General features: G+C 38.1%; 2 protein-coding genes across 6 annotated transcripts; one reads left to right on the forward strand and one right to left on the reverse strand.

Moving 5' to 3' along the window:
- Positions 1-3,330: 3,330 nt before the first annotated feature.
- LOC121980004 (transmembrane emp24 domain-containing protein p24delta4-like) lies at positions 3,331-4,262 on the reverse strand. The gene is made up of 4 exons (XM_042531977.1): positions 4,017-4,262; positions 3,742-3,954; positions 3,577-3,674; positions 3,331-3,475 (listed from the first exon to the last, which is right to left on the reverse strand). The coding sequence occupies exons 1-4, from the start codon at positions 4,260-4,262 to the stop codon at positions 3,331-3,333; spliced, it is 702 nt and encodes a 233-aa protein (XP_042387911.1).
- Positions 4,263-5,299: 1,037 nt separating this feature from the next.
- LOC121981724 (phosphatidylinositol 4-phosphate 5-kinase 1-like) lies at positions 5,300-22,179 on the forward strand. Of its 5 annotated transcripts, none has more exons than XM_042534405.1 (10): positions 5,300-5,792; positions 7,323-7,380; positions 7,564-8,634; positions 9,954-10,121; positions 11,145-11,310; positions 12,083-12,190; positions 12,265-12,452; positions 16,675-16,829; positions 20,147-20,318; positions 21,317-22,179. In XM_042534405.1, exons 2-10 carry the CDS (start codon positions 7,343-7,345, stop codon positions 21,591-21,593), a joined length of 2,343 nt encoding a protein of 780 aa, XP_042390339.1. In that variant the 5' UTR covers positions 5,300-5,792; positions 7,323-7,342; the 3' UTR covers positions 21,594-22,179. The 5 variants fall into 5 exon arrangements, with proteins under 5 accessions (XP_042390339.1, XP_042390340.1, XP_042390341.1 ...); XM_042534406.1 differs by having other exon boundaries at positions 5,300-5,622; XM_042534407.1 differs by having other exon boundaries at positions 21,334-21,470.
- Positions 22,180-22,592: the final 413 nt, after the last annotated feature.

The raw sequence follows: 22,592 nt of genomic DNA on the forward strand, positions 1-22,592 counted from the left end.
CTCTCTCCTCTAGTGCTTACCTCCAATTACCTGCCAAACATATGGTCCTCCAGACTTATTTGGGCTTTCTCTAGTCATGCTTAGTGTCTAATCAATCTGATCTACTAAAACTTTCTTGCAACACTAAGTTAGCATAATATATATAAAATATTAAAGTAAATCAATTTTAGCATCTTTTAAAATTCACTAGTTTGGTCGACGATGCACTTCTCTTATTAGGACTTTCATCATCTAACTTCATTATTAGGATCTGACTTCACTCATTAGTGTTGGTGCAACCTTAGGTCAAGGTTGACCTGGTTGACCCAACTCAAGGTGACTTGACTCGAGTTGTATTTTGATGTTTGACTTGGGAAGATTGTCGGTGCAACCTTAGGTCAAGGTTGACCTAGTTGAGTTGCATGTCGATGTTTGACGAGAAGAGAGTTGTATTCTTGATGTTTGACAAGAATAGGTGTTTGGGAGATTGTAGGTGCAACCTTAGGTCAAGGTTGACCTGGTTGACCTGATTCGTGAAAAGTCCAAGTATGGAGACTTGACACTGGAAAAGTCCAAGTACGGAGACTTGGCACGGGGAAAAGTCCAAGCAGGTAGCTTGGCACGCGGAAAGTCCAAGTATGGAGACTTGGCACGGGGAAAGTCCTAACTGGGATGTTAGGCAGTGTGGAAAGTCCTGGTGAGTGAAGCCAGGCAGTGAGAAAGTCCTAACTGGGATGTTAGACAGTGTGGAAAGTCCTGGTGAGTGAAGCCAGGCAGTGGGAAAGTCCTAACTGAGATGTTAGGCAGTTGGAAAGTCCTGGTGAGTAAAGCCAGGCAGTGAGAAAGTCCTAACTGGGATGTTAGGCAGTGTGAAAACCCTAGTGAGTGAAGCTAGGTGAAAGTCCTGGTGAGTGAAGCCGGGCAAGGGAAAATCCAGATGGATCAAGGATGATCGGACTTCTGGTGTTGAGAAGGTCAAGTAGGTCAAGGGAGTGACCGGATACTTGACACGAAGAGAAAAGTCCAAGTGGGTCAAAGGGATTGACCGGACACTTGGTGAGGAGTCTTAGCAGGTCAAGGGAGTGACCGGATGCTAAGCATGATGTACCAATAGGTCAAGGTTGACCGGATATTGGTTTGAAAGGTTAGGGACTTGGTTTGGGCAAAAACCAAGCTCTGGATCGGTCTGCAGACCGATCCAGCGATACGTTTGTGTATCTGATCGATCTGGTGACCGATCAGATAACAAACAGAAGGCAAAGCGCAGTTCTGTGAGCTTACTGATCGGTCTGGGGACCGATCAGCATGAAGTCTGATCGGTCTCCACGACCGATCAGAGACGCAGCCGAGAGAGGTGGGATCGGTCTGTGGACCGATCCAGCTGTGGCCTGATCGGTCCACAGACCGATCAAGAAACGAACAGAAAGTTGGGCAACTTTCTATGGAGCAATCTGATCGGTCTAGGGACCGATCAGCCCAGGGCCTGATCGGTCCCCAGACCGATCAGGGTGGAGCCTGATCGGTCCACGATTCGACCGTTGAGTCACAACGGGTCGCTCCGTCTTCTCCACTGGCTTCTGTCTTCACTGTGCAGGTTCGCAGGTTATAAAAGGAGATCAAGGCTTTGGTGCTTCTCCTTCCTTCCTTCTTCCTTCTCTTCTGCTGAAGATTTGTGGGTTGCGATAAGAGCTCTGTTGAGTTCCTTCCGAAAGCTTCGCGTGAGCTTCCCCGACTGGAACAGCTGCTGCTGTTAGGGTTTTTGAAGCTGCTGCTTCATCTGGACTCCAGTCGACGAGAAAGCAAGATTGGTAGAGTGCTTGTGTATTCTTATTGTATTTCTTGCTTATTCTTTGTACTTGTACTCCTGTTTGCTGTTGCAAATAAGTGTGGCGAGGTTTCTCCACCCAGAAGGAGTTTTTATTAGCCGGTTTTCCGGGGACTCATCCACCGACGGATTGATTGGGTTCGTCCACCTTACGGACACGCCGAGGAGTAGGAGCATCATCTCCGAACCTCGTACATAGCTGTGTTAAGGTTTGATATTCTTCCTTTCGTTTCTAGTTTATTTTTCCGTTGCGCTAACGAATTGTAGGAAGAAACGAGCGATTTGGGGCGGCTATTCACACCCCCCCTCTCTAGCCGTACGAAGGATCCTAACAATTGGAACTTCCTCTTGCCTAACTTCCAGTTAGGACTAATTACTTAGAAGACTTTTCACCAGCCTAACTTCTAGTTAGAATTTACCCTTGCCTAACCTCCAGTTAAAATTGTCACTTAATATACTTCTTACCTGCCTAACCTTTGGTTAGAACTTACCCTTGCTAGTCTCTAGTCTTGACTAGACTTTTCTTTTCCAAATATCAAATTATGTTTGGATTAACCTTGCCCCCACGGGCTTAGCTGAGTTGGTAAGTGGCAGGTTGATTGCCACATAAGGTATTGGGATTGAATCTCGGGGCTGACGAGGCGTAAATTGCTGCAACCCATGTAAACCCCACCTGCCACTTGCCTTCTCGGTCATCATGATTTACCTTATTCGTGTTGGTCCTAGGGCGGGCTGGCGGGAGCGAGCGTAATCGTCTTTTACCACATGTTTGGATTACCCCTTAGTCAACCTGACCCGACATATTGTCAAATATTAAGATCTTAGAGGTCGATTATGCTAATAGTTAAAACATAATTATGAAACATGAATATAGATAAATATTTTGAATTAAATATGCTCTTATTATTTTATCTGGGACAAGAGATATGTTGATTAGCAGAGTAGTATATCCTCATGAATAGTTTGAAATAAGTTGCTATATATCCTTAACATGTGTATGACTATAAACTCTTATTTAATATGTTTATTGGTCATATGATCTATTTGCTTATATAAAATTGATGGTATATGATTATGGTTTATTTATAGATTGAAGAAGTCTATATGTGAGTGGGAGATGTAAAAAATTTATAATGGCTAAATGAGTCTTCCACGAGGATGGACTCCATCAGACCTAATTGAAATATATATATATATATATATATATATATATATATATATATATATATATATATATCAAAAAAAGGGGTGTGAGAAAAAATTGAAAAAGAATTCTTATTTTATTACGAAAGCGCCCCTACTTCATACTAATTTTGTAAATAAAAAATATCATAATTATTAAATATTTGGATTGTCAGAATTAATCCTTTTCTGTTCGTGATCAATGTCAGACCATTGAGACATTTCTATCGCCCGTGAAGGAAGGTTAGTAAATTAACTATAAATCATCCTAAATCAAATGATGTCTTTTTATTCGATTTTCTAGTTAATTTTCCGTCATACCAACTTCCTTTGTCACGACATGTCTAGATCAGCCTCTTCTTGTGGAAGTACCCCTTTAGGTGCCGCAGCTGCAAAGCCGAAGACAAAATGCACACAGCGACAGACATCAAACTGAACAACGCCACCCTGTAGTTCGCCTTCTCACTATCATTCTTCATTTTTTCTCCCCTGCAGAATCCATAAACCGAAACGCAAGTCAATGAGTTGCACGTTCTCAAATGCCAAGTCGAAACTAAATTACGAACTCAGAGAATTAGTACTATTCTTACTTGCCGACCAGATACAGCATGCGTTGATGGATCAATTTCGCATACACCACCGCCTTCCTTAGCCCAAGCTCAACACCCTTTGAAAATCCACAAAGAAGCTAAGGTACTCGAATAAGAATTAATGAATTTAAACACAAGTTCCAACTCATAACGCATCATGCATGCCTCAATGTTTTCCTTCTTGGCAATGGCTTCCCAGTCCTTCGCAGCGAAACCGATCTTCCAGTCGATGTTAACGCCTGTTTGAATGCTCGTGTTCTCAGTACTGTCCAGCGTGAAACAGAGTTTGTAGGTGCCTTGCTCACTCGCGGTGAATCCAAACTGGCCTGTTGTTATATTTTCTTGATGGTGAAGGGTGTTCTCCGACGGCGAAGTCACCTGGAATTGAAATAGCTTTAGAATCTAGAAATGCCCATAAAATCGATGTCGCGGGCTTTCACCTTGACGGAGACGGTGGGCGTGACGTCGGACTTGTTCTCGCGGGCGACCGCGTACTCGGCCAAGGTGAGGACGCCGGCGTCAAGATCCTCCCAGATGCATTTGGTGCCGTTCGGCGCCGGCAGGCTCAGCCACAGCGCCGCCGCCGAGGGGGGCTTGACCAGTGCGGTCAGTATCCAGGTCGCGAGCAGCAGCATCATGCCTGCCGTTTCGTCCATTTTTTGTTGCTCCCTTAATTCTGGATGCATCGCATTAGTAGTTGGATTTGGCTTAATAACTCCAGTTAGATTCTAATTAACTGCGGGCATTTAATTCTTCTTTCGGTTTTGGATTTAATTAAATACACCATTAACTCTTCTAAATCTGGTTTCCAAATTTCGTAAAGAAATTAAAAATTAATCATTCTCTCTTTTCCATTTATATGCTTATCCAGAATACAAATAAATAAATGACTTTGAAGTCTGAATGGATCACCACATGGGCATGCTCTATTCAGGAAAACAATTATTATGTATTTATATGTGAAGCTGACACGGCGGAGGTTGACGTGCACGATCGAGACGTGACGTCCGGCACGATGACGATAAGTGGTTTATCAACTACGCCAGGTCAAGCAATTACGCTGGCGCTCTCCACTCTAAATTATATAAAACAAAGGTATATTACGAAGTCAGTTTATAATTGCATTTTAAAAATGTTTGGTGTGATGACGGGTTAATAACGTTAACGGGCAAGAATGATATTGGTTGACGAGCAAAGCATGCACTGGGTATCGACTAGCGAGTGGGGCCGGCAAGACTGTCAATTGCAACACGTCTCTATAACAAATACCATACGCGTATTCGTCTCCCGAACAAACCACGCAGGTAGCGCCAAATTGCTATTTTTTTCCCATTAACATACACGTATTTTTTCGTTTTGATGCCCGAGTCCCTGTACATTTTAAAATTGCAGATTCGTCATTATTTCTTGTCCTTTTAATTGCTTATTAAAGCAAGCACCGCCATCAGCCTGACAAAAATATTTCGGTGTCTAATGTTGCGGGCCCCCATCGTTAGGGCTGGGATATTTAAAGCTACTTAAAACTATAGACATTATTGATACTTGAATGAATAAAAAAAACGTGAGTCAGCGAAGAGAGGTTGCTTAAATGAATATAAAAAAGTTGGAAGGTGGAAGCAAAATTAAGAGGTGAATATTGAAATATCTCATTTTGAAGGATTAGATATGCAAATTTCGCCGAGGATATATAAAAACAAGAAAAAGGCAGCCTTTATTCACGATTGCCACATTCCATTCCTTTACTTTCCGTCGTTGGTAAAAAGTAAGGCACAGTGGAAAAAACAAGACACTCCGATTCCGACGGCAAGCGGCAGCACCAGCGGCGGAAGAACGAGGCAAGAGGAAAACAACAGAGAGGGGAAGGTAAAGCCGACGTCGTGCTTGAAACGAAACAAAGACTCGGAGAGAGATGCGGATAAAATTATGGGGCAGGATCGTTGGATGGATTCCGGTCGGTGCGTCGTGACGGAATCGATGCCTCTTGCCACTTGTTCTGCTCAGTTGGGAGCTCTAGCCCTTTTTTGGTTGGAAAATTCTTGATCCTTGGTGCGTCCTGTTGGCGTTTTTTCGCTTCCGGATTCGCCAAGCTGGTTTCTCATTCTTTGGTTTCCAATTTCTCCTTTGCGTCCTGGATGCTTGTCCCGTGCGGTTGGTGCTACTCGTTTTCATATTTCTAGTGCATCCGGAGGGAGGTTTGGGGTGCGAGTCTCGGCGAGGTAGGGTTTCTATTTGCTCTTAGCACTTTATGGTCTGATCGGTTTCTTCGAGTTCATGGGTGAAAGTGATTAAAGAATGATACTCTTTGTGAGGCGAATCTAATAGATTTGAGTAAGATATAGTACTTTATTCCGTTAGGACCTAAGCTCGTGGATAAATGAAAAGTGTAGTTTAGATATATTTGTAATATCTTTGATGATGAACTTGAAGCATTGTATTTCAATGGGAGGGTGGATTGATTTGCAGGGTGAAAGGCTTAATATATACGTAATAAATTTCCTTACTATTTCCACACTCACAACTTGGAGATCAGGAACCTCAATTCAGTTAAGATGAGGTTCAGATTTTTGTGGTGATGGAGATTTCTTGGAAAGGGTTGCTTTATTATGTGGAAGCCATTTTCAAATTGAAGTTCTCCTGTTTATGTCTCTGATTACACTTCTTAAGGTTAAGGTTACCAGGGCGTGTTGTTCTGATTTTGTCTATCAGTTTTCAACATTGAGATCTCTCTTATACTCAATGCCTTCCGTAGCTGTGTTGTTCGGAGCTAATGGTATATCATTTAGAATTTTGAATAGGGAAAGTACCCAAATAGGACCTCTACCAATGAAAAATTATGAGTTCTGATACTCTCACGGTTTTAAAAAGTTTTTGCTTAGGATTTCTATGAGGTTGTCTAGGCAAATTTTAAAGGGAATTGCATGGAAACCACATGTGGCTGCATATGGCATATGCACTCTGCATGTACTGTTAAAAAACCGTATTTAGTTTCCTCAAGTCTATTTAAACAAACAAATTTACTTAGACCCATAAATTTTCCTATTCAAAATCCTAGTGTTAACTTGATAAATAGGTTTGACATCAATATAAATATTTCTTTAAAATTTTCAATACTGATGTGCATATGCTCTTGCATTCCACTATGCGATATAAAATGAGTCCATTGCATTAGCACCTACTTAAACTCTTGAATCCTTGTGTCCCTTGTTTAAAAATACCCAAATTAGGGCCCTTCTACTAAAATACCCTTCTCAGTCCATGTAGGCAATTCTTCTTGTATAGACTTTACTGGCGAATCTATTGTTGGATCTGTGAATGTCAACATTTAGGTTCCACTTAGAGGTCTTAGAAATGGAACGTTAGAGCATACAAAAGCTAATATGTGATTTCATTAGTTATTAAAATATGTCAACCTCTTTCAAATCTTAATATGGATTTTGTATATGTTTAGTTGGATGTGTTGGCCAAATATGATTTTGCCATACATTGTTTTTCCTGGCCCTAAGAAAGATTAATTGTGTACTTCGCCAAGGGGAGCATACATGAGTGGGTGAATGTGATGGTACCTTTGTATTGTGCCTTCTTATGGTTCTCGTTTCCCATTTTCAATTATGCAGAGATTACTATCTAGCTTTTGGACTCATAGACTTTAATGCTACTGCTTGTTTAATGCTGAAACTGTCTTGCAGTCTCATATACGGAGATCTTTGCTTGTGGTTTTATCTTATCTTGATGCTTTTTTCATGTAGATCTTAGTCGGGAACATAACATGGCAGGTTTGAATATGAGCCCTGAGCTTGGTGGAAGGTGAGATGTTTTTGCCCTTGTTTCATCTACCTAGGTATTACATTATTTGCTCTCATCTTAAACAACACATCTATACATTTTAAGATGGTTGTTGTTAGAGTCTTCTTGATAAAAGCATCAAGTTAGACAAGTTTATGCTCTTCTTATCTTCTATTGAAATTTTATTTGTCACTTGCTTGCTAGCTATGGTGAGAAGGTACTCTCAAATGGTGATGTCTATGTTGGAAGTTTTGATGGTTTGCTTCCTCATGGGATAGGAAGATATACCTGGTCAGATGGAATGATATATGATGGACAATGGGAGAAAAGCAAAATAACTGGTAGAGGAAAGATATATTGGCTATCTGGTGCAACATATGAAGGTGAATTTTGTGGAGGTTTTCTCCATGGTTCAGGTACTCTTTTTGGACTTGATGGTTCTGTCTATAAAGGTTTATGGAGGATGAATAAACAACATGGAAAGGGAGTCAAAACTTATTCTAATCTAGATGAATATGATGGTCTGTGGAGGGAGGGTTGCCAAGAAGGTCTTGGCACATACAGATGGTGTAATGACAATACTTATACTGGAAATTGGAAGGCTGGAAAGATGTATGGTAAAGGGGTTATGAAGTGGGCAAATGGTGATATATTTTATGGTGATTGGTCAGATGGATTAGAAAATGGCTCAGGCTGCTACAAATATGCGGATGGATCAATTTATATCGGAATTTGGAGTAAAGGGTTAAAGGATGGACATGGAACCTTTTTCCCTCCCGGAAGCAAACTACCTAATGAACTTAGATGTCCAGAATCTGTTCTGTATGATAATATGGCACAAAGGCTTTTTCATTCTGCATTATACAGTGCCGAAGCACCAGTGAGCAAAAAGGCCTTTAACGGAAGATGTAAAATCACTAGATGGAGCACACTTGGTTACTTCCATAAATCAAAGCGAATATCACATAGGCCATCATCTCTTGGAGTCTGGAACATCGACACTAGTTGTAGCAGTTTGTCAGAGAGCACATCTCATACACAGTGTTCTTCATCTGATGGTCGCCATGTACTTGTAGATGCCTGTGTTGTAGCATATGATAGAGAGTACATGCAAGGAGTACTAATAACCGAAAGCATTAGTCATTATGATTTTGAAAAATCTCAAAGAAGTAAAAAGAAGTGGAAAATGAAACAACAATCAAGGGGACCTGGTGAAAATATTTACAGAGGTCACAGGAACTACTATCTGATGCTAAACTTGCAACTTGGAATTAGGTAAATATCTTGAATTAGTGAGCTTGAGAACATTGTTCAGTCTTCTTTTTCATTCCTTAACTCCTTCATTTAGTAGTTGTGTAACTCATATTGCATCAAACTATTTACCAATCCTTTTATTGGATTACTCTGTGCTTTGAAGTTAATTTATTCTGATGACAGAGAAATTTTTAAAAAATTTGGTAGGTTTATTTCTACATAGGAATTCAAAACAAATCTCTTGCCTATTTATTAGTCTATGTAGATTTGGTTTAGCTGAGTTTTTATATATTTTGGTTGAAAAGCCCATGCAAATAAATCTTCATCACATTGAGCCCTCTAGAGTGTTTTTTTCCTCCCTCACCCAGTTGACATCCTCTTGTTGAAAAGAATGTGAATCAAAATAATGAAAAAGGAGAATCTGAATTGAACTTGATTCAAATGCTTATGCACAAACAAATTGGCTTAGTGATGTTACCAAGGTTTAAAATCTTGTTCCAAGCTAGGCTTCTCCTGGCATGAACAAAATGTGGCAACGCTACATCGAGTATGCCGACATGTGCTGGACATATGAATTAAGAGGAAGGAATTGGGGAGGAGAATAGGAAAAAAATAGAAGGAGAGGAGAAGATGCAAAAATCCAAACCCTAGTCCTTCTCATGGTCGCCTCGTCTAGCTTGAGATAGCCTTGAGTGAAAGCTCCAACATTGTCATGGTAGTTGCTATTATCATGGAAACCTCATGTGAAAGCTTTGATGCTATCACAATTAGCATCTAGGACATAGCCGAGTTGGTCACTACGTGGTACATTTATAGAAATGGGCAAAGGTTGATTCCCGATGAAGCCGGTGGAAATAACCTCCCATGTAGTGGCCTACTCGGGGCGCTTGGGGTTTTGACCTTTTGCAGAAATTTGATGCTATCACAATCATCACAAAGCCCACGTGAAGGCTCTAATAGCATTGCTGTCATTGTTGACCTCGAGAAAGTCAAATCTGTCTCAATTGTGGAATGGGTTTTGTCTTCTTGGCCACTTTTTGTGTGTTGGTCAGCAGTTAGATTGATATATCTCACCCATGTTGATTGGCATAGAACAAATAAGAAACTGTGGATCATATTAATTATTAGCATAGTGAAGATTGATAAAATAATCATTTGATAATAAGAAAGTTAGCTTCTTTTCATTAGCACGAAACTTTCCTATTGAAATGATTCTCATGAGCTATCCTTTGTGGAATCTATCTTCCTAAGCTCTATATTTAACTTTTATTTGTTTTGATTATTATTTGTTGCTGTAACCTCAACGTTGAGAAACTGAGTTCTCCTTTTGAAACTGACAGGTATACAGTTGGGAAAATCACACCAGTGCCTATGCGTGAAGTCCGATCCTCTGATTTTGGGCCTCGAGCTAGAATACGAATGTACTTCCCTTGTATGGGATCTCAATTTACACCTCCACATAACTCCATTGGTTTTTTTTGGAAGGACTATTGTCCTATGGTTTTTAGGTAGTTCAGCATCATTCTTTCTGATTCTTTATTTAACTTAAAACAATCATTTTAGACATGTATTCTAGTGATTTACATCAGCTTAGGTATTGTTTTGGTCTTCCATGTTCATGCCATGCACAAGCAGTGAGAAATAGTTCTTTATCTTGGTTTTGATGCTAGAGGTTCACCCATTTAATCAAAAATATCATATAAGGAACTTTGCATGAGTCTTTCCAACATTATCATTTTGTATTTTCCCAACTCCCCCTCTTTCTGTATTGGAGTATAGACTTAATGACGTACATTTCCAACTTTACTGGCCTTGACAAAATGGCATGCATAGCCAGGGATGGTGGGACAGTTGGTGCAATGGGGGTGACTGCCCCAACTATCCCATAGGGAGTTAAATGGCCTTTTTATTCCTACTCAATCTAGTGAATATATTAATGCAATTTAATTTTTTTCTGGAATCAATTTCCCCTAAAAGTACTTGGCTTTGCAGCAAAAGTTATGAACAGTAAGAGTACATGGTTTCATAATCTATCTTTCCTTATATATATTTTAATCATACTCTTCTTGCATTGCATTGCATTTCTGTGATATATTCCTTTTATTTTGTTATACTGTAGAAATTAGAAGTTCAATCTGCCTCCTAGCCTTGGGTAAATTATAAGAAGAAGATTGTGTTGATTTTTGTTTTCCATCATCAAGTGATAATAGAAGTAGAGGAAAGGGTTTTCATATATTATAAGTTAGTGGTTGCACCCAATGCCCATAGTGATTAGAGTGTCTACAGCTTTATAAGTTTCAGCAGACACTTGCAGGGACACAAGCAAAAGTGCAGATGTTACAATTTACACCACCATTTGTTCACTTTTATCATTTTTTTTAAATACACAATATATCTGAATATTTGTGCCCTAATAACTACTCTGTGTCTCTTTGCACTTGCTTTGTTGTGTGATTTCTTATATGCAGCCTGTCCATTTGATTGCTTGAGAGTTGGTGCTCACTGTTTTTCTTAATGCAATATGTTTTCAGGAATCTTCGTGAAATGTTTAAGATAGATGCTGCGGACTACATGATGTCCATATGTGGAGGTGATGGTCTGAAGGAGCTTTCATCTCCAGGAAAAAGCGGCAGCATATTTTACCTTTCGCAAGATGAAAGATTTGTAATAAAGACTATGAGAAAATATGAACTTAAGGTTTGAATACTCATCTATGCATTTTATCACAGAAAAAATGAATTTTTTTTTCCCCCACAGGGCATTTGAGTGTTTTTTTTTTTTTCAATTTTCAAATGTTGCTTGCTTTGGTACCATTTAAATGAAATTAGTCACATGATGTTAAATTGTCAAAATTTTGTTGTTTCCCTCTCGTCCTTGCTTTGGATTGATTGTGTAATAGATGTAAAAATGGGTATATATTCAGCGCAAAAACATTGTTATCTTTTAATTTGGCAGCATATTATACACTTTTTGTGAGCAAATCCTATACAAATTGCTAGTTGCAACTCTTTTGCATAATTTCTTATCCTGAATCCTTTATCCATGATATTTTTGTTTCAAACACACAGGAGTTTTCTTCTACATGCTGCTTGATGAAGCACCTAATATGTAGTTCTGTAGTATTCTTGGGCTCTAGTGCATTAATTTATAGGTACATCTCTTTTTTGTTTTAGAATCAATTCTTCTATCAGTTTGAATTCAGGAAGGGATAAGGTCCAAGGTCATAAGACGCTTTCAAACTGTGTAAATTTCCAACCTAATTTGGTCTAGTTTAGAAGAATTTTTCGTAGTTCCAGAAAAATGCTGCTTAACAAAGGATTCTGTCATTGCTTAACTGTGACAAAGTAGATCCACTATTAGTTGTTCATTAAACCTAGTTGGAATATAAGCAATAATTTGGATAGCAACTGCATTAGCATAAAATTTTCAATTTAACTGAAGGTTCTGAATTTCAACATTTAACTTGTAGATCCTGTTAAAGATGCTTCCAAATTATTATGCTCATGTTGGAGCCTATGACAATACCCTAATAACAAAATTTTTTGGTCTCCACAGACTGACTATTAAAGGGAGGAAGGTGTGTTGACAAATTTTCATCACAGTTCTACATTTCAAATGCTTTTACTGCTATTTAACATGTTGTTGTTGTAGATTCGCTTTGTTGTTATGGGAAATATGTTTCGGACAGAACTGCGAATTCACCGTCGGTATGACTTGAAGGGTTCCTCTATTGGAAGATCTACAAGCACACATAAAACTAATGGGAACACAACATTGAAGGACCTTGACTTGTCATATGTTTTTCATTTAGAGAAATCATGGCGACAGTCACTTTTTAGGTCAGCTACTTAAATTCATTGTCTTTAAGATGATGTTTAGTATCATGTTAGACTTTCATTTCTGCCAGAGGCAAGGAATACATCATTCACTCAAAAACGGGCCTATCCTCTTCTACAAGTATTCAAATCGTAGAAAGATAATGGAAAACATGAGGGAATATTTGAATTTAGATCCTGGAATGTTGCTAATATTATTACTAAGGTTGCAAAGACCTTGGAAGTAGTTGTGAAAATCCTAGGTATAAAACCAGCCTCCTCCAAATGAGGGCTTGCTCCCATAATATATAACTAAATATAAAAATTAGGCAAGCCGTTAGCCTTTCCCTTTACTTAAAAAAGGTATCCTTGTCATGTTTTATCCTTTTTATAAGATTTTCCATGTTTCATATGAATGCCATGTTTTATATTCTCTCATTCCTAATAAGTTACCGTTTGCATTATTAATTGTAGTATCATTTTCACATCACTAGCTTCTTTATGGCTCTTTGCATATGATATTCCCTTTCTCTAAAATCTATCAATAAGTTGATATCCTTCATCTACCTTGATAAGTATTGATGTATTTCTGCCTCGGTGCAATGATGCAATGGTTAGGTCCTCTAACGGATAACCAAGGGATCTAAGGTTCGAGTCTTAGTTGCGGCGCATTATAGGAGATTTCCCCTCCGTGAACGCTACTATTTGGATGAGTCTCCATGAGCGCTTATCATGAGCCGATGGGAAATTTCCGTGAGGCTAGGCCGGTCACCTCTAGGATTAGTCGGTTCGAAGAGCTGAATACCTAGATTATCAAAAAAAAAGTATTGATGTATTTCTGCATGTCATATCACATTACTAGCTTCTTTCTTGCTTTCTTTGAATGGTCATCCCCGTCTCCAAAACCCAAGGATAAGTTGATATGTTTTAATGACCTTGATCACCGTGAGATACAATTAAGCCTGAAAAGTTGGGGAAGCTTAGTTCTAAAATGAAACTTAAATGCATCCTTGTTAGAATTTATTTAAATTAATTAATGAAATAATAAATCTAAATGAATGGATATTTGAAGTAAAATGGGTCAACGCAAATTTGAAAATTCAAGAAAGGCATGGCCGTTGAAATGGAATGGGTGTGAATGAATAGTTGCGATACATTCAGAAAATTATGGCTGTTCATTTTAATTTGGAGCTAGGCAGTTTTTTCAGTTTTAACATTCAAAACTGAAAACAAGTTGTATCTTTTGGCACATGTCTTTTGGCAAGAGACGTATCTATTCATTGTGACTTTTGGAAGAGACTATTCAAGTCTATAAATAGAGAAGAGATTGTGAAGACAAAAACAACAAGTTTTTTTCTCTCATCTTTATAATATCGAATTTTTATATTCTCCAAGTTTCAAAATATTTTCTATTGTTGCTTATAGAAAATATTGCAAAGGCTTGTCATATCTCAAAAACTATTTGTCATTGCTTCCTTAAGCAACATTGAGAGGGGGCAAATATAGTTTTTAGGAAAATGTATCTCGTACGTGTTTCAAGTCTTCAACCATTTGTTTCCTAATTTTGGGAGATCACCTCATATCATATCATTTTTCTAACAATTTCTTGCTCTACTTGGGAAATATGTCCTCAACTTGTTAAAGATACCTTGCCTTTCTTTCTCTATGCATCTCCCTTCTTCTATCTGTTCAATTGAGAGTTGAGGTTGAAGGATCGAAATAGTGATAGAGGGTGGGTGAATATCGCTCATTAAAAATCATTTTTATTTCGTAAAACTAAATCAAAGTATAACAGTGGAATTAAAAATAATAGATAAGGTGACAAGGTTGGTTACTTAGTTCGGAACTTGTGTCGACTCCTACTCTAAGACCCACGATCCTTGATTGCATAGTTGGGCAATTTACTATAATTCGTAGAATGAAGTTTACAAGTATTATGCAAGCTAAAGTAAATATACCGACAATGAAATTCAAGACAAAGATCGTCGAAGCTTTTTGGCGTCGTAGCTTGCACAGAGTTGAAGCACAGTAGAAAGATGCTCAGAAGATTACGCAGAAGTTTTGTAGTCAGCTCGGATCTCAAGGTCCTTTTATAAACTACGTTTGGTCAACTGAAAAAGCCTTCGGTCAACTGATCCTTTCGGTCGACCGATCTATCTATCGGTCGACTGATCACACAAAATTTCTTCTTTGCCGAGATCTGATCGTTGCCTCATTAATAGCATTTATTATTCGGTCGATCCTTGAGTTCGGTCGACTGATCCGCCTGATTGTCTTCTTCGCTGAGATTCGATCTTCTTCATCATTAATGCTTTTAAATGTTCGGTCGACTAATCCCTGGGTTCACACTGATCCGCCTGACTTCCCAATTCTACTCTGCGCGATCTAAATCCTGCCATATCAGCTTGGTTCGGTCGACTGAATCTCCTATTCGGTCGACCCGATCCCTTCGGCTTCTGCAAAACAGAGTTAGTTCCACACTTTATAAAAAAAAAATCCCTGCAACACAAAGTTAGCACAGTAGTATAATGCTGCATGAGTAAGAAAAGACAGTAAGATCTGTTTTGATCTCAACTTGGAAATCTCTCGGTTTCTTAAGTTGGATCAGCGACCTAGGGTTTGTCCTTTCCTAGGACACGACCTCCAAGTCACTCCACTCCAGTTGTTTACCTCAACCTACCTGTCAAAAATTTGATCCTCCAGATCTGTTTAGACCTGTTTGGACTTTCTCTGCTAAGTGTTTGATCGCCTGAGCCATTAAGACTTTTTTTACAATACTAAATTAGCCAATTGCAATAATAGTAACGTAAAATACTATGGTAACACTAATCTTAGGTTTACCAAGATCTACTGGTCCGCGGTCAATCGAAAACCTTTCGATCAATTTTGCTTGGAGTTTACTCCTCTAAGACTTCTCGTTACCTAAGATTACCTCCCCTAGGATTTTTATCACATGACATCACTCACCAAGACCTAGGATTATTTCCTCTTAAGATTTTCACCACCTGACATCACTAAGACCTAGGGTTACCTCTCCCTAGAATTTTCACCACCTAGCTTCACTCATCAAGACTCAACATCGGATCGGCCTGTCAGGGATTCAATATCGGGTATCAACTTTGACCTGACTAGACTCCTTTAAACATATTGTCAAACAAACATCAAAATCCTGGAGGTCGATTGTATCAATAGAGGTATTGGTTGGTCTGACAGTGGTGAAATTAACAATGCTAGATATGTATAGAATTATTATCTTCCTGCAAAATATTTGTCAAGAAACAATTTGATACATGAAAACATGATCCAGTATGCTAGTTAGTAGTCATAGTATGAATGGACCATTTTGTCGGAGAACTCTTGATCATGAATCTATGGTTTCATGCTTTTTGCAACTATTGATGCATACAACAGTTTTTAGGTTACAAAACCTATATATGCGAGAGCAATTAGGGGACTAATTGTATATAGTTCATAACTAAGTTGTTTTTTTGTAAAAATGACAATAATGATTTATAAACATTGGTAGAGGGTATCAAAATCAGGTTATAGCTAGGAGTTGCTCGGATCAATTTGTGTAGATCTCCATCTACGATTATGAGATCTTCTCCATTTTTAATTTATGCGCCAATGTTAGCCGGAACACCTTAACACCTAAGCTGCTGAGATTCTTGAGTCCACTTAAGGCCACATAGGAGTAGATTGATGCACAATTATCTAGCTGTCTATTGGTCCCAACCTTATGAGCGTATTTTGTTATTTCTTCTCTTGACCTTATGAGTGTCTTTTCATGTTTATTCTCTTTCTATGAGATTTTGGCTTATGTAATATAGAAACTAATTGATTACAAGGGCAACCAACCTTTTGTTCCTGTCACAAGGGCAACCAAACTGTTGGTTTATGTAATATAGAAACCAATTGAAGAAAAGACTGACTACGGGCTTATTCAAGAAAAAAAATCCTAGCTGAATCACACAAGTACCTTGTATCTCTTTATGCTCGATCTTGTTTACATCTTTTCATATTCTTTCTTGTTGTCACTCCTCACTGACCAGGATACATTTGTGGCTTGTGATCTGCATTTCATTTCTGATTTTGAAGTTCACGATACATTTTTTTTTTTATATTTGCGGCTTCACAATGAATTTAACTTGAGTTTATTTTCATGATTACATCCTAGAGATAGCCTTCAACTCACTGAATTAACATTCTTTCTTCTTCTTTTTTTTTTTTTTATAAATTTTTTCAGACAAATCTCTCTAGATTGTAAGTTCCTGGAATCACAATCCATAATCGATTATAGTTTGTTGCTGGGTCTGCACTTTAGAGCTCCTGAGCATTTGAAGGCATATTCAGAATCTCATAATTTACCAGCAGAGAATGCAGGTTTACCAGACAATTATTGTAAGTATCTTGTCCATTTCTGGTATCAAAGATACATTTGTCTACTTTTTTATATTCATTTATAATATTTCATTCTCATGCTTATAGTTTTCCAATTAGAGATATTTTTATAGTCACTGAATTTATTTTCCTCCATTATGTAATATAAATTTTGTGCCTCATTTTTTAGATTGAGTCAATGATCTTTGTTGTGGATTTTGTGGTCCAAATTAGTCAGTAAATTTTGACAACCTTTGGAATTTGACTATCCTTTATAAAGTTACTTCAAAACCCTAATGAAGTTTGATATAAGATCTGCCTAATATTTACTGAATATTCGATAAAATACATGGATATATCACTTATGCACAACATATTTGAACATATTTGTTTATGAATTATGGCCAGCTATAGTAGAACAGGATATTAATATGGATGTATGACAATGGTCTCAATGCTGCTCTGATGACTTTGCAAAAGATAAATATTGCTGAAACTTCATAAGTAATCATTGATTAGTCAAAATTAACTCTTGTGTATTTTATGATGACCATTTTCTTAGCCTTCTTAGCCTCAATTCATGCATATTTTACCCCATTTAGTTAGTGAAAAATTAAGCAGTTCTAGAGGGTCAGAACTTTACTTTTTACTACACCTTTAGAAGGAGAGACTTAACTGCCATTACCATAGATCCACACACCAAGTTGTAGGTCATTTTTTGTCAATTAACATGGCATCTACTGGTTTGCTGAATAACACGGATGATAATAAGTCTTGTAGTAGGCTTGCATACTTATAAAGATCCATCTATCTTATTATGATTTCTTGCTTGATTTACTCTCTCTCAATGGTGTGGGGCACTCGTGGGGAGGCCGTCATGATGACGGATTTCACCTTTTTGTAGAAGGATCTCTTGCTGTTGCACTTAGCGGTCGGCTATAAACTGACCCCGTAATTTACCTTCTTTCACATAATCTGGGGATGGACTGTGAGGGACGCCTAGGGTGAGCATAATTACCTTTTACTATAATGATCTCCTGCTATTGTTAGGGATATGGAAGTGTGACCACTGTCATTGTCACACAAACACATTAATTTTCTGAACAAATCTTCAGTATATATATATTTTTTTCAATTTCTGTAGTGCTTGTGTCACATTTTCTTTTAACAAGTCAAACTATTTTCACATTCTGAAATATGTGAAATCAATCCTTGTATTGGACGAGGAGTTGTAGAAAACATTTGAATAAAAAACAAACAAAGATGTAATCCTCATTTTCTTTGATGTTACCTATTCAATTTTTAGATGTTTTAAACCTAGGCCCTAAATCATTGGGCTGATCTCAAATAATTTGTTGTAGAACTATTTTTTGGGTTGACATACTCCCAAGGCGCTTTACCTTGCACCTTTAAGAAATGATTATTCGAAAAAGTGAAGTGAAAGTGGCATTGTCAGGCTATTTTTTAGTTGGCTGTTCAGTATAGCCGTGTTATTCCTAAATTGTTCTGCATGTAACATGACAGTAAGTTTGTGTATCTGTATGGTATAGGTGTGAATTCCTTATCATTTTCTAGCCAGGCTATTGACATGTCAACCTAATCCCTCTAGTGGGCAAGCTACAGCACCCATGTCACTCCCATCATAGATGCTGCTTAAAATATACATTTTCCTCAACTTGTTTAATCTGTTATTAAGAATTCAATACATTAGGTCCTCATTTAGGTTCTGATATGACAAATTGGTGTGAAATGTTTCAGAAGTCCATTTCTAAAATTTCTAAAATGTTGAACCAGCTAACACCGAACCTCGGGTGCTTAGCCCTACGGAAGTTTCCATGGGTCGTTAGAGTAAATCGGGAAGCGCTCGTAGCGGGTAGCCTAGAAGCCCAACATCATGTGGTTATGCGCCCCATTTGGAGGAAAAATCCTGAAAATATGCTATAGCTAGGGATCGAACCACAGGTGCCTAGGTGATAATTTGGCGCCCTTCCGCTTCGTAGCCTTGGGGGGCTCATTAGTCCATTTCTATGTGACAAAAGACGATTCACTCGCCCTAGTGCCCCGCCAACCCGTCCCTAGGCCAACACGAAGGAGGTAAATCACGGGTGGCTACTAACCATTAGTGTAGGTGGTCAAGGCACGGGGGAAGACATGCTTGGACGCCGCGTTTTGATCCCAAGACCTCATGTGGCAACACCTGTCAACCACCGCACCACCCTGAGGGGACCCTATTAGTCCATTTCTAGAATCTTAGGAAACACGCTTTAATTTTGGAAAATATTCTAACATCATTTCTCAGATGCAACAAAACCTTATGTAAATCTAAATATAGTTGTTAGTTGTAGATCTGGGTTTTTTGTCCTAAACGATATGACAAATAAGCAAATCTTAACTTCGGATGAGAACATATTCATGAATTTGAAGACCCCCATACCATGCTACCCATTCCCTTGCTGATCATGTAATGACTTTTATTGTTATTATGCTCTTCTATGATTTTCCTCTCTTGTGATTTGGTCATGGTCTAAGCTTGACCAGACTTTAATGTAAGAGATTGTTAGATTATGGTTTTGGTTGACGCGATCATAAATATTGTTATTACTTCACCAATCAATCGGAGAACAAAAATAATCTAATCTACAGTTCATGAGTATTCTTTTATTATATAATGGTTATTTGCAAGGTTCAAAATTCCATTCAGTGCTAGGTATATAGTTGACCAGCCTGAACAGTTCTATTTGGTGGTTGGCTAGAATGGTTCTATTTTGGTGTCAATGACACAAACAAAAAGGGGAAGGAAGAGGATGAAAGGAAGATGATTTGCTCTTGTCCCACCTGACTGCCGCCTAGCTTTCTGCCCACCTGCTTTCTGTAAAGAGAACTTTGCCTGCCTTCCCAGCCATCAAATTTTCCTGCTTAAGCCTCCTTGATGATCCTCTGTTGCTATTTCTGCTTTTGATTGCCTTCCTACGTGCTTCTGTTGGTGTTTTGAGCTGGAGGCTGTTTCAATGCACTCCTATGTCTCACCACCCAAGCGAAATGGTGAGACAGAATGATACTTTAATCATATGGTTAAATATTGTGTAATTTATTCAAGATAGGCGCATAAATTTGAATTGTGATTCTAACTAAATGATCATTCTTTAGAATCAAAATTCACCTTATGAAAAAGTGGTTAAATAGCTTGACAGAGCCCTGGATAACAGATTTGAATATTTAATTCAAGTGAGCAATTTCTTAGTTGAAATTGTTGGGCTCATTTTATAGCATTTGTTTTCAATTTTCTTCCCTTTTTTTTTTTTTTTGAGGACTATACAGTTTTGTTTTCTCTCATCCAGCTGACGCCCAGTTACATGAAGAAATCAGAAACCTTCCAAAGGGTTTGTACTTGGTTGCACATGAACCAAGTTCTGTCAGTAGTCTACCAGGTTCACACATCCGAGGCAGCACATTAAGAGCATCTGCAGCTGGTAATAAGGAAGTTGATCTTCTTTTGCCTGGCACAGGAAGGTACATATTAAAAAATTTTCAATCTTGTTTACTTTTCACATGTAGCCTTTTCCAATTAACATGTATTTTAAACATGTTTTAAAACCTCAATAAAAATTCAGGCCAGTTCAGTAGTAGTAGAGATAAAAAGTAAAATATCATAATGAATCACTTATATGAGCTAATGAAGACTTCACATTAATCTTTAAAGAAAAGGCTCAACCAAAAATATATATATTGGATATTAATGTTAACTGACATTTGAAAGACTTGAAACCATAAAGAACTCACCTCGTATCTAGATAACAGACTAACAGAGTAGATGATTTCTCATGTACAAAGAATTACATGGGTCGTATTCTTGGCCCATTTCCATAACTGTTTGAAGTCTGAACATAGAACTTCTAGTGAAGCCAGAACAAACCATATGCTAAAGTCCATATTGGTTTAGATAAAAAAAGTAGCCATAGACTTCTAGTATTTGACGACCAGACTGTAATTATTCTATTTGACAATAGCTGTAGAAATATCAGTTGGAGATCTACCCAACTGAGTTTGTTGGTTCCCTGATCCAATCTCCATAGTTGAAAAGAGGGTGCTGTCCTAAAATGGTGATATTGTTTTCTATTATACTCTCACAAGTGTCATCTAGCAAGATGCTCGATGCTTTCTCTTGCTCATCATATCTTTCTTTGACAATTTTTACTTGCAGAACAATAGAAAAAAGTGTAGTTGAATGAATCTCACATGCATTAATGCTGCTACTGTAGTTAGATATTAATGCCAACCATTCAGTGTTTTGAGCGTACGCATCTGATATTCTGATCAGCCTGCCTGTGGTTGGTATTTGGACGTATTGTAATCTTGTCAGATTTTCTGTAAGCATAGATCGTGTTATTTGAAAAGAACACTTCAAGAAACAAAGGCAACCTTATACTGCATGCATACAGATTAGATTTTATTACATCTACTAATAGTGTAGTGGTGCTATTGGCAAAGATATCTAATAATCAGTACAGGTTGCGTGTACAATTAGGAGTTAACATGCCGGCTCAAGCTAATTCGAAGCTACTTCACAACGGGCTACTTGATTCAGCAGAAACTGGTCCCATTGAAGTCTATGACGTTGTTCTCTATTTTGGAATCATCGACATATTGCAGGAATATAACATGACCAAGAAACTGGAACATGCCTGCAAGTCACTCAAGTATAACCCCCTGTCGATTTCTGCTATTGAGCCAAAGATGTACTCAAAGCGGTTCATCAGTTTCCTGAAGGAAGTGTTCCCAGAATAGGTTCTATTTAAGAGGAATCATGGAGGTGCCCTGTATTGGCAGAGTTGATGGGTGAAAAATTGGTCAACAACGTGTGCTCGTGTATTCTTTTTCCTGTTGACTGCCTGCACAGCACATGCCATGACCCATTAGGTTAAAGCTTTGGCTGTGAATCAATGTTCTCAATCATAGTGGCGTTCCCCCGTGTATCCTTGGAGTTTGGCAAAGATTTTCAAGAAATTTATACAGCTTCAGTCAATGCAATTAATCAACAGAATGGAGAGTCCATGAACATCTTGTCATCGTGCAAACACAGTGGGTTTCTCCAGCCAGGATGATGTTACTTCTGTGAGATTAATCAGTGTTTCCCGATCAACCATCATGTCCCATGAGCTGACAAAGTGATCCATGAGAATGTTGAGGAATTACTCCTGATACACCTACAGTTCATTTTGCTCACGTTCTTTCTGTTCCTTGATCTATTTTATAGTAGAGATGTGGAAGTCTTCATTTACAGAAAATAACTACAACCGCTTGTGGCTTGTTGTCGGATCTGTATGAGTGTTGTAAAGTTCAAATCAGTTGAGGAATTTATATGTTCATCTCATTCATGAGTGAGTTCAAGTTCCTTCTCGATTTGTTATGCGAAAGACCTGTGCCATCCCAAACAAAAAAGCCTCGTTTAAGCACATTGCCGAGGATACTAAATAGGGATGATGTCATGGTGCTGGTAACTCAAATTTGGATCCTTCGGGATGGTACGGTGGTTAAGGTGATGTTGTCATATAAGATTTTGAAATTAAAATTTGACGTGTCTGAACATGTCTTTTTTCATACCTTGTCATCTACACTAATAGTTAGTAGTTATCTGTGATTTACTTTCTTTGTGTTGGTATAGAGATAAGTTTATAAGAGTATGAGAACGAGCGACATGTATATCTGTGTCATTTACCTTTTCTAAAGGTATTTGCACAACTCTACATTTTATAAAATAATGACATAACGAAATTGATTCACAAA

The sequence above is a fragment of the Zingiber officinale genome, chromosome 5A (assembly GCF_018446385.1).
Source record: "Zingiber officinale cultivar Zhangliang chromosome 5A, Zo_v1.1, whole genome shotgun sequence".
In the NCBI taxonomy this organism is placed as follows: domain Eukaryota; kingdom Viridiplantae; phylum Streptophyta; class Magnoliopsida; order Zingiberales; family Zingiberaceae; genus Zingiber; species Zingiber officinale.